The following is a 12,393-nucleotide window of genomic DNA, read 5'->3' as shown; positions in this document are numbered from 1 at the left end:
AGATCTGGATCAAATAGATTGAATGAAACTAAAGTTGGTTTCATCCAATTTGAAGTAGTCCACCAACAAACAATTTGGATCTCTAACTCTTATCATTCCATATTTCACGTGTTGCTAATGGTGCACCCTAAAGAAGATAGAGTTTTGGGGCAGGTTTGTTTGGCTTAGGTGAGATGGGTGCAGGTGAAGTTTGGGTATGGATAGAAAGCACTAAATGAATTGAGTTTTTTGTAATTAAAAGAGTCAGCTCAAGAAGATGTGCTTGGTGAAAATTCGGTTGGACCGTGATCGGATCGGGGATATAATGATTCATCAGACTCATAATGAAATGGGTCAGATACTAGATCAAAGCTTGAGGGGGGTAGGCCTGATTTAACTCTGATTCATATCCAAAATATGTATGGGTCTGGTCTTGACCCAGTCTAGTTTAAAACTGGAGCTTCATTTGGGTCTGATTAGGTTCAGTTCGGGTTTGGATTTGATTATTCGAACAAAAATCAAGGAATTGAGTCCAATTCAAAGTTGGGACACCTTGGATTGATCCCATAGTACTTGAAACCAAGGCGTTACGGGTCAAAACTGGAGGAAAATGGCCTGAATCTGGACCCAAATCCTATGAAATTGAGTCTTACCCATAGGAACTGGGTTGGAAATCGGTTCCTAAGCCAAAGTGATTATGTGAACCAGTTTGGCTAGTTGTTGTCTCATAGGTTGCCCTACATGTTTAAGGAACCCATGGAAGGGCTTTTTGAAACATGAAGGTGGCTCCCATCCACTGTCGCTGACACCAAAGTTGTTCCAAGCAGGGGCGATCCCCGCTAGCCTGCCCCATCTGGTGGAAACCCGTCGGACGACGACTGGTCATCGGTAAGGACTCCCACAAATGCCCCTCTAGTGAGTTTGGGGGTGGGTGGAAACGATGGCTCTCATCCTCCACTATCAGCATCGTGAGTGCCCCATGCATGAGAGGCCTCCTGCCAGCCTGCCCCATCCAACAAAAACTCATCAAATGGTGGTTGGCCATCAATGGGTGCTCCCATGATGATGCCCCCATCCTACCCTAGGGCTGGTGGAGTGGTGGGCCGAGGTCCATCATCGGCCACCCTTGACAATGGGACTATTCCCCGTCGGCAAGATGGTGTTGGATGGGTCGAAGGCGACAGGACCGCGAGGGAGAGCGGGTAGACATGGAAGGGCAGATGGTGGAGGCACAAAGGGAGGGAGGGTAGAAATTGTCCCCCGGTGTTATATGCACCTTGCGGTGTCTCGATCGGCAGCATCGTGTCACAGCTTGTCGTAGCCATCTCCCTGATGCATACTGGTTGCAGCCCTATGATCGTTGATGTTGTGTCACTGACTTCCTCATGGGGATTTTCCTTGGGTGCATCCTCTTTGATGGGATGCTTAAAATCCTTGACTTATTATTCTATTGCCTTAAGTCAATGATTCATCATCCTTTGGCCACCTTCTATGTAGTTCAACTTTCTCTTTATGGATGCAATATTATTGTGCGAGTGAAGGGCAATCTTTGTCAATGATGCCCTATTCGTTGGAAGTGCTACCAATGCGTATTTATGTTCACTTTTTAACATCAGAATCACGATAAAGATTTTAGCTCTGATACCAAATTGATGTAAACTGAAAGGGCCAATTTACAAGAAAGTTGCTTTGATACCAAATTAATGTAAATCAAGAATGCTTGATTTATGAGAAAACTATGTTGCATTACTCCTATGCACAAAATCCAAAGAAAATCTAGAAAAACTAGAAATTGCATAAAACTCAAAAAAATAACAATTCTTAATCATCCAACTCTCAATTGTACTATAATTCTAGATCTTTCCTATATTTATAGGGAAAGAATTTAATAGACTCAAACTATCATACTTGATAAACACCAATTAAGAAAACAAATCTTAATTCTACTAAACTACAAAAAGGAGATATGGATAAATTACTATGATCCAATATCCATTACAATAACCAAAATAAGAAAATATCCAAACTAAAATAAAATGGTTCTCAAATGATTCAACGAAGGAAGTGAACCCAGATATGCATCGATCCACTTCTGCATCACCCTGCTCTTCCAGTTTTTACTTTGCATTTACTTTTCTATTTTTATAATCATCACTAGGACTGGTAAAGAATGAAAGAAGAAAACAACAATTACCTTGCTTGCTTTTTTTTGTTGCTCGGTCGCTTTGTTGCTTGCTTTCTTTGTTGTCTATACCTAAAAAAGGGAATGTGTGAATGGCTTTGTGTGCTTCCCTTTTCTAGGTATAGTGTTGTTAGCAATAGAGGAGTGGTGATGTCCACTCCTCTATTGGATTAGGCCACCAAACTAAGACTTAAAATCCCGTGCTCACTTTGGTCTAATGTCGAGGACTTTCCAAGGTTATCCTGACGCTTCACTATTGACTCTGCCTTTTCGCTGAGCAGCTCTCCGCCCTAGATACTCCGTGAAGTGTTCAATGACAGAGTCAGCCTAGCCCTCTATCTACGTTGGTTGGTTTGCAGCTCCACCCTATAGAATGAATAAGGATTGCTTGTTGCTTGTTGCTTGTTGCTTGTTGCTTGTTGCTTGTTGTTTATTGCTTGTTGCTCCCAGGAGTCCGAGATCCTGAATCCTTAAAGACTAGATCGAAGGGCGACTGCGAATCCAATACACCTGTTGTACCGCCTAACTCAATCGCCGACCCTGTTCTGCCTACTACTCCAGTTGGCTATTTCAAATCATCATTCACCAGAAATCCTTTGAGAAAAAGAATCCACATCTTGTTAAGTGGGAGCCAGTTTGCCAAGCAAAGGTAAGTCAGAATAATTACGCTTTTCTCTTGACTTGGTCCTGCTTATCGTAGGCGCGTTCATGATTGGGTCATATAGCTAGTGAGTCGAGTCCCGAGGTGCTCATCCAGTATAAACGTGTTGAGCCCAAACATAAGGTGTTCGTCTCGGATCAGCTTGTGTAAGCTCATGAAATAAAAAATATAAGAAATATAGGGTTGATTCTGATCACAAATAGTGTTCTTGTCTAAGTGGTTACTGTGTTGGGTGCTCAAGCAGGATTTTTCTTGTTTGAACCTTGTTATTTTCATCTTAAAACCATGTAAGAACACCATGTGTTTGGTTGGTTCAACTCGTTTACCAGCCCTAATCATCACTAGTGTATTGGTCAATAGAGAGATTTGATTCTCAATTTAACCAATGTAATAGAGGTGTGTGCCTCATCTAGAGAAGCACACTTTGGCTCTACGCTTTGAGACATGAAGCATATGCCTCGCTCTGAGGCGTATGCTTCAGGACTTGAAGCGTAGGTACTTAACAACATTGCTTAGGTATAATCTTTATAAATTCTTGAATGTGAAATATGGTAATTTTTTGGTATGACCGCAAGAAATCCAAGCCAACCAAAATTTCTAAGGAAAATCTTAGCGAAAATCATGAAGACCATAGGAGAAGTTCCATAATGGAGGACAGGTCTAAAATCTTTGTATTTCCATAGGGTGTTTGGATTCAGAGAATTGGAATCAAAATTTCTGCCAATTCTTTTTTCTTTTTGTTTCATTTTTATATAGGTGGAATTGGAATCCCATTACACTTAAATCTTGAGAATTATGATCCAAAATTAAAGTAAGGGATTTAGTTTGAAAGAATTGAATTACTTCATTATCTAAAATAAAAGAAAGACAACCAACACTTCCTCTTGAGGATATAAATGGGTTGGAGTTTTGCCTTAGAATGTAGCACATAGGACCCACATTCATAGTCAAATAAGATATATCTAACTTTGGATTGCACCAAAACATATAGTTGAACTAATTTATACCTATCCCAAAATCAAGTGAATAAAGATTATCAGATTCTTGCTCGAAATCATGTGTAACATAACCGCACTACAAGAAATCAGACATTTACTATCGCTAAATTAGTGCCAGTAAAAATCTGCCTAGCGCCAATAAAGACTTTTACTGGTGCAGTGACGCTAAAGTAGCTCTAGTAGTTTCACCAAATAAAGTATTGTCGGTAAAGGCGCTAGGAAAAACACCTTTTGTAGCATTGTTTTTTACTGGTGCTAAAATAGTGCTAGAAAAATATTTCTTCTGGTGCTAAAATAGTGAAAAAAAAGACTTTTTTGGTATTAAAATAACACTAAAAATTTATTATTTCTGGCACTATTTGTGCGCCAAAAGAACATATTTTTTTATGTTATTTTAGTGCTAGAAAAGGTGTATTTTTTCACTATTTTAAATTTTTTCTCATGTAATTTGCTCATATATTCATTAAAAATGGACCTACTCATATAGACATTTATTCGTTCATTCTAAAATGAATAAGTTCATACATTCATTCTAAAATGAACAAGCTCATATATTCATTTATTTCATTCATTTGAAATGAACATGCTCATTCATTTCATTCATTCTTAAATGAACCTGCTCATTCATACATTCATTTTTTACATTCATTCATTTAAAAATGAACTAGTTTATATATTCATTCATTTAAAAACAAACTAGTTTATATATTCATTCATTTTATTCATTCAAAATGAACCTGTTCATTTATTTTATTTATTCTAAAATAAACATGCTTATTGAAATTTATTCATTCAAAATGAATCTGCTCATTCATTTTATTCATTATAAAATTAATTTACTCATACATACATTCATTTTTTTCATTCAATATAATCCAACTTTTACAATCATTCATTTATTCATTCATCACCAAATATACATGCTTATACGTATATTCATTTAAAAATGAGCATGTTCATACATGCATTCATTCATTTATTTAACTTAAAGTAGTTCATATATTCATTCATATTCTCATTCATTCATTCTAAATTATACTTCTCATTTATTTTATTCATTTAATAATTAACCTCTATAACTCCAATATTAACATTTAAAATTCTGGAAAAAATACAATATTTAAAGCATACATACACACAATCATATATTTTTTTTCTTCAATTGTTCATAACTTCAGCATTCACATTTGAAGCCTTGCAAGAAATACAACATTTAAAGAATACATACATACATAACTATATATATTTCTTTCTTCAATCCTCCATAACCTTAACCTCCATAAATCTAATATTCACATTTTAAGCAATACAAGACACACAATATTTAAAGCATACATACGCACAACTATATATATTTCTTCTTTCAACTCTCTATAACTCTAACATTTGCATTTGAACCCCTGCAAAAAATACAACATTTAAAGCATACATATGCATACAACTATATATATTTTTTAAATCCCTGCAATAAACATAACATTTAAAGCATACATGCATATACAACTATGTATATTTCTTCTTTAACCCTCCATAACTCCAACATTTACATATACATAATTTTAACCTTTCATAGCTCCATCATGCACATATTTAGCCTGTTATGAAAAAAATCATGCATAAAGAGGAGATAGTATGAAAGTTTAAGTATATATGCAAACCAATATGAAAAAATTTATACATATAAACAATATCAGATAACAAAACAAAAAACAAGTTCATAAATTACATAGAGGGGAGACAATCTTAGAATGGAAGGTATACCACGCGTGTATATGAGGCCTGTGAATAAACATAAATGAAAGAATTACACATACATATATATTGAGAGAGAGGAAACAAAGAGGGACTGTGATAGAAAGATCAAGAGAGCAATGAGAGGAAGATCAAGAGATCGAAGAGGGAGAGAGACTGAGCAACTAAGGGGGGAACCCCCTTTTATAGATGGGGAGGAGGCATGCGGGTGGCGGGGGAAGTGACCCCCACCCCTGCGTTGTTCCGTGAAAGAGGAAGGCGGCGGGGGAGGTGACCCCTGCCCCCTTCTTATACGTGATGCGGGTGGCAAGGGAAGTGACCCTCGCCCCCCTGCTTTTGTGTTGCCCGAGGGCCCAGGCTACCCGACGGTGACCACCATTGTAGTCAGCCACCGTTGGTGTGGCTCAGGCCACCGTGCTGGGAGGCATGGTTGTCGTGCCAGCCTCCAGACCACCGTGCAAGCAGCACGGTGGTGGAGGAGGTGCGAGGTGATGGTGTCGGGGTCAAGTTCACTGCAAGAGCGAATAAAACAAAAAAAAAACATTAAAACTTAGGGGAATGATGGCATTCCCCTATGGTTTGAAATAAAACTTGAATGGGGTTGGGGTTGAGTCCTATTTAGACCCAAACTAAATGAAATACATGGGTGGGTAGTGAGGTGGATTGGATCCAACCCAAAATGGTTTTTAGGGTCCTTGGGGTTGGATCCAACCCAGTTGCTTTAAGTGAGGGTGTCACTTGTTGGATTTGGTGAGACCTATTTGGGTCTCACCCAAATCCAACCTATATATATTGCATTTGTTTGGGCCCTTAAATAGACCCAAATCCTTTCTTATTAAATGCGATCGGCTTGGAACTCAAACGAATCCACACTCTCATTTTCTTTAATGGTATCCATTTGGATCTTCCAACTGGAACCATTAAGACTTTTATTTAATGAGATTCGTTTGGGTTTCTAAATGGATCCAAAATATCTTTTTCTTAGTGAAATCCATATTGGGCATGTAAATCCCTCAAGTTTATATATTAAAATAATCGCAAAAAATCCCAAATATTACACTAAGCTAGGCTACACTAGGCTTGGCCTTGAAAAATTTTCTATAAATTAAGGTTGCTTGCATTTTTTTATTCCAAATCTCCTCTAAAATAGGGAGAAAAGCCCCCTTATTTATAGGATTTGTGTGGATTCGAATATGTTTCTTATATATTCAAGATTCAAAGGTGAATCTTGGGTTATGATTAAAAGGATTTGAATACAAGGTTGAGATTTCATCTTGAGGATGAGATTAAGGGATAGAATCTTGGTTTTAAGATGGTCATTAAGTAAGGGGGACAACTTGGGCTATCAAAAATGCTCAAAGACAAGCTGGGATGCATCTTTTTTAGGTTGTTGACATCCAAAAAAGTGGAATGTTTTGAAAAAAAAATTAATGACAATTGGGCGAGATATAACGGCCACTAACGACAAATAATTTATCGTTATATCTCCACTAACGACAAATGACGACATGATCAACAAAGTCGTTTTGAAAATGAGATATGTCCACAGGGATTTGAACCTAGGCGGCACAGGTCCATGCTAGGGATGGTAGTAGAACCAAGAAAGCGAGGCCCTATCCCTTGTTCTGCCTCGCTCCGTTTGGATCAGGGATGGAGGACATGAAACGGGGATGGAAGTTAAAATCCAAACTAGTGCGGGGAGGGAGGAGGAGATAGACTTATGCTTTCTTCCGTTTTGCCTTGTCTCACCTCGCCCTGTCGGAAGCAGATCAGGTCATGCTGAAAATGAGCGTTTTTGCTCATGCTCACATCGTGGCCATCCGATTTGCATTTTAAAAAGCTCAAAAGTCAACAAAGCTACTTTTTAGGAATGACAGTGGACCATGAAAAAAATGGGGTCCCACCCCGCCTCAAACCATTTAAACCGTGGATTGAGAACATGAAACGAGGATAAAGGTTAAAATCAAAACCCGTGCAAGGATGAAGGCGGGGATGAATGGCAAATTTTTTAGACGGGGCCGGGGCGAAGACTTTGTCCCCCACCCTGGTCCACTGCCATGACTCCCCGCTTACCACATGGGATACCACCTCGGTGGTGACAACATTGATTACTGCTACCTACAAAACAATGTACTTTTCTTGAAATGAGTCAGCTCGAACTCAGCTCGTTTAGCTTGAACTTGTCATGAGCTCAAGTTTAGCTCAATTGGCCACCAAAACAAACCAAGCTGGAACACCTTCTCTATTAAAAAAAAAAAAAGGAGAGAGAAAGACTCAATTTCAGTGACCCCTTGAAAATACACTCAAATTTCTCATACTTCAAAATATTTTGAATGGTAAAAGTAAAAGAGATCACACAAACAATTGGTCTCCGTTCATAGAAAGAGAAGAGGTGGGCCCCACCTAAGCCTCTGACCGGTGCAGTAACACAGTCAGTATGGTCTCTCACCGATATAGTTGCCCGGTGGGTCATAATTGCACGTCATAAAAACTCCAACGCCCCCATTGCACACCACCCTGGCGCACCCGACCCTGCTCGTCGAGCCCCAAACGATCTGAGTGTAGTGACCGCACGCCCGCCCACTTGCACAAGAGTTGGTGTAGTGGTCGTAGTTTTGCTCCTCTGAGACCCAGTCGTTGACCGCATCCACCGGCATCCAGCCTGTGCCACCCCCCCAGAATATGTTCTCACCATAAGGACCCCCTGAGTGCTGGAGGGCGCAGTCGGCCTGCCGCTGGTTCGCGTACCATTGCGCGTACTGAGCTAGCCCATCATCCCAGACCAGGGGAAGCTCGCCCACCGCAGCGCGTGCTACATTCTGTGGGATCAAGAATTGTTCTTCCAGCTGGTCGTATGGACCGAACCACACCTGGGCTTCGGCCGTGTGGATCAAGAAGGCCAAGAGGAGGATAGTGAGGGTGAGCTCATGGCTTGGTCCTACTCCCATTTCTGAGTTTGATCAGCCAACTTGGCAATGGCTTGCTTTTATAGACGATCGTTTTTCTTGAAAGACCAAAATGGCCTCCTTGGTCAATACCGTTAATGGATGATTTCGTCTTTCTTGAGACTTTTGAATCATGTGACACTTTTTGCGGATGTACCTCATGGTCTATGGTTTATGATGCAAATTCATTGGATGTAAATGAGCCCGGTCCACTTAGGATTTTAGACAGGGATACAATCGGAAAGAGCTAAATACATGGGCATTGTAATAGGGTTGGGATCCGAACAGCTCAAAATTGCAAAACCTCAATCCTGGATCCGACCCATTTGCATTCCTAGTTCTGGCCGCTTTCAATAGGTCAAGTGGAACCAAATTCGTTCTCGAGGTGGCTTGAACCAACCAGGCATGAATTTATTGTAGTTTGGCTATGCGATCTGCCAAGAGTTTTGCTTGGCTTGTGCGCTGAAACGAGCCAACCTTTCTCTCTTTATATATATATATATATATATATATATATATATGTATATATATGTGCATGTGCATGTGCATGTGTGTAAATCACTTAGCAAATAGGGTGGAACTCCCTTGTTTGATTGTTTTTCTCACATAAATATGATTTACATGTTTAGTTTAGTAATTAGGACAGGCTTTTGGATCACCAAAAACACATAAAAATATATTAAAACATGATTAAAAAATAGACATCGCTTTTGCTAACTCATAAAAACATATTAAAACATGATTCAATAGTTGATTCCTACAAAATTGAGCATGTTGAACGCATCTATAAGGTTAGATAGTGTCAAAATAACTCACATCGGGAGATTCAACTAGAGTGTAGGTACAGTCAAATGTACCAAGTATAAACTATATAGAGAGAGATAGTAGCTACCTACACTGATCCGTGTCTACCACTGCCGGGCTTTGGAAGGCTTCTTTTTGCATGTTTTTCTTGAATCTGACCATACAGATGTGTTTCACGTGTTTGATTTTATAGAAATTAACTTTTGCATCATTCAATTCTGATGGGCATGTAGGTTTTTATACGGTTTGAAATTTGATGGTATAATTTTTTTATAAATATCATATATATTCAAGACTTTAAAAAATCATTTTTTTTCATCAAAAAAACATGATCCAAGTGTTTCCTAACAAATTGATCATGTCTAGCGCATCCCTACAGTCAAATTTGGGGAAAACAACTTAAAAAACTCTCCTTCAATAGGCAGCTTATATATATATATATATATATATATATATATATATATATATATATATATATATATATATATATACATGTGTGTGTGTGAGAGAGAGAGAGAGAGTGGATAACGAAATATGCTGCATGAATCATGTTAAATGGGATGAAATGATATCCTAAAATGATAGAAGTATCCTTTGTGCATAGGAATAGTCAGGTTGGAATGGTAAGTACCTATTTTATTTCTCTCCAAGCATGATCCACACTGGTCATTAGTGGGATCCACAATGGGTGATGTGCATGTTCAATGGTCAATGGTTAAGTTATGATGTGGGCCCAGCCATTTGCTTTTGGATGCTTGAATTTATTACAGTCTGCTTGCAGAATTCCTTTGTCACAAATCCTCCCTTGAATGCTTCAATGTTGCACCGCATCCGCAAATTCTTGAAATGACTTAACAGTTGTGTCAAGCTTACCTTTCTAGAAAGATCAAGTTTCAATTGAAATATTTCTGACTCCGAATCGTGTTGAGACGTCGTTTGACGAAAAATGTGATACTAACCTGAATATATGACACCTGTCCGATTAGAATATCGTTTCAAATGTTTTAAACTGTTTTGTAGGGCCCGGCAGAACGTGTCTCAAGATCAGCTGGAAAATCACAAATTTTAGCAAAATGTGATAGGACCTGATCATGGCTGTAGGTATTCAGCTTTCAAGCTAGTGCTACATGCCCCAAGGAGGTTAGGCCTAGTGGGTGGGGGCCTTGGCAGCTAGACGGGCAGTCGAGGTTCTACTCTCATGGCCGTTGCCCTTCTGCTCAGGTCAATGAGTAGTATAGGCCTCAGGGGCAAGGGTCCTAACCTTGGTGTTTTATACTGTCAGTAGGACGGCTGTAGGTATGATAGGCTGAGTCAATTAAATGAGGTCTTCCTACAGGGTGCAGTTTCTTCGGGATATAAATTCTAAAAAAAAAAAGCTCAATGCTACATTCAAGCGATAATGTAGGTTTATTTCTCACTTAGGGCATGCTTGCAATGCCATGTGAAAGTTTGATTTCTCAAGTGTCTCTGAATGCAAATTGCAATGATAATTTCTCAGGTTTAATGGAACATGAGAAAACTGCAAGTTGTGATTGTGATTCTCGCTTCAGAATGCTCCTCAATCCATTGAAACTTTTGAAAGTGTGTTGCAAGACTGACCTTGTGATCAACAATCACATCTTGAACTTTATCAACTTACCCAGCTTGTGTTGAAGACAACATACCATAGTTTTCTTGAACACCCGTCAACATCGCTATAGAAATCCACCTCGTGCCCCGGTTCAGGCTCAGCCACTGTCAGCTTTTCTCGATCAAGCTGAATTCTTTGTAATGGTAATTTTTGCATCAAATGAAACATGAAGAAGTTGATCAATATAACTGGTGGGGGTCTGACTAACCCCAGCTTGCCTATCAAAAAAAAAAAAAGTGTTACCTTAGCATACTCAAGGGGTTTGGCTTAGTGGGATGGGGCCTATACTGTTTGAGAGGCAGTCTAGGTTCAAATCCCATGAGCGTCACTACCTGCGTAAGCCGAAGCTTGGCAACTCCATGAGTTGAGGGGTAAGCCCTCGGAGTTTTTACGCTGATAAGACAGCGACTGTAAGTACGGTAGACTGAGCCAACGTGGCTAGGTCTCTGCACCTGGGGCTGTTTCTCCTAGTAAAAATTTAAAAAAAAGTGTTCCCTTAACACAAGGATTTCATTTGGTCATCTCATGAGCTCAGCTGCTCATGGTCTTGTTGCACAATGCACATAAAGCTGGCGTTGGTCTACCTGCTCCAACCAACTTATGGGCAATGTAAGCCTACGAGTTGAGACACTAGAGCCACATCAAGTCATTTCTGAAAACACGGACCCAATTAGTTTGTTCATTTTGATGGATGTAAGGCATTTCTGGTCTTTGACAAAGATTTTATGTACAATAAGGAAATTCTGAAGTTGTATTATTTGATGATTAGATAGGAGTGGTGGTAGGACCCAAGGCTTTTATTGGTATTGAATGCTCTATTGATCTGACAGCCAGTAGGATTTGCATGCATGTTTTTGAAGAAAATGACCCCAGTTGTAACGTCAAAATTTTATGGCGAAACTGGCATATAGTTATTAGGCCACCGAAATTATGGGTGGAACCACGTTAAGCAATGTCTGGCTTGGTACCTGCTAATTCGTCGGGTTTGTGTCAGATCAATGTTTACATGAACCCGCCCAAATAACTAGAAATTTAGCTTCTGTAACAAACCCTATTTATGTCAGATCAAAAAAAATGAATCTTAAACCCTTTGATATATATATATATATATATATATATATATAATGCTAAGGTGCTCCCATAGCACCCATTAAAAATCATAGTTGTAGGTTGCATCTTTTCTATCTGACCTCATAGATGTACTTAACAAAGATCGTCTGATAGGGGTCATGTTTTGGATCATTTTTTTTTGACATAAAAATAATATTTTATAAGTCATGAAATTTTGATACATTGTGAGCACTTAGAATTTTGAAGATCATAAAAACCTGCATATATGTTATAATCACATTATTCAAAACTTGTTTTTGACTAAATAATGATTATAGATCATGTGTGTGGTTTGATCAACAAAAAATGCTTAAAATTTTTGAAAATTTGAA

At 38.9% G+C, this 12,393-nt stretch overlaps 1 protein-coding gene across 1 annotated transcript; it reads right to left on the bottom strand.

Annotated features, from left to right (window-relative positions):
* Positions 1-8,004: 8,004 nt before the first annotated feature.
* On the bottom strand, positions 8,005-8,520 carry LOC149835566 (pathogenesis-related protein PR-1-like). The gene has a single exon (XM_090009617.1). It carries the CDS (start codon positions 8,518-8,520, stop codon positions 8,005-8,007), a length of 516 nt encoding a protein of 171 aa, XP_089865743.1.
* Between the last annotated feature and the right edge of the window lie 3,873 nt (positions 8,521-12,393).

Source organism: Nuphar pumila, chromosome 6 (genome assembly GCF_984573655.1).
Source record: "Nuphar pumila chromosome 6, dmNupPumi1.hap1.1, whole genome shotgun sequence".
Lineage (NCBI taxonomy): Eukaryota > Viridiplantae > Streptophyta > Magnoliopsida > Nymphaeales > Nymphaeaceae > Nuphar > Nuphar pumila.
The sequence above is the reverse complement of the archived record's forward strand: the minus strand, read 5'-3'. Positions and strand labels throughout refer to the sequence as shown.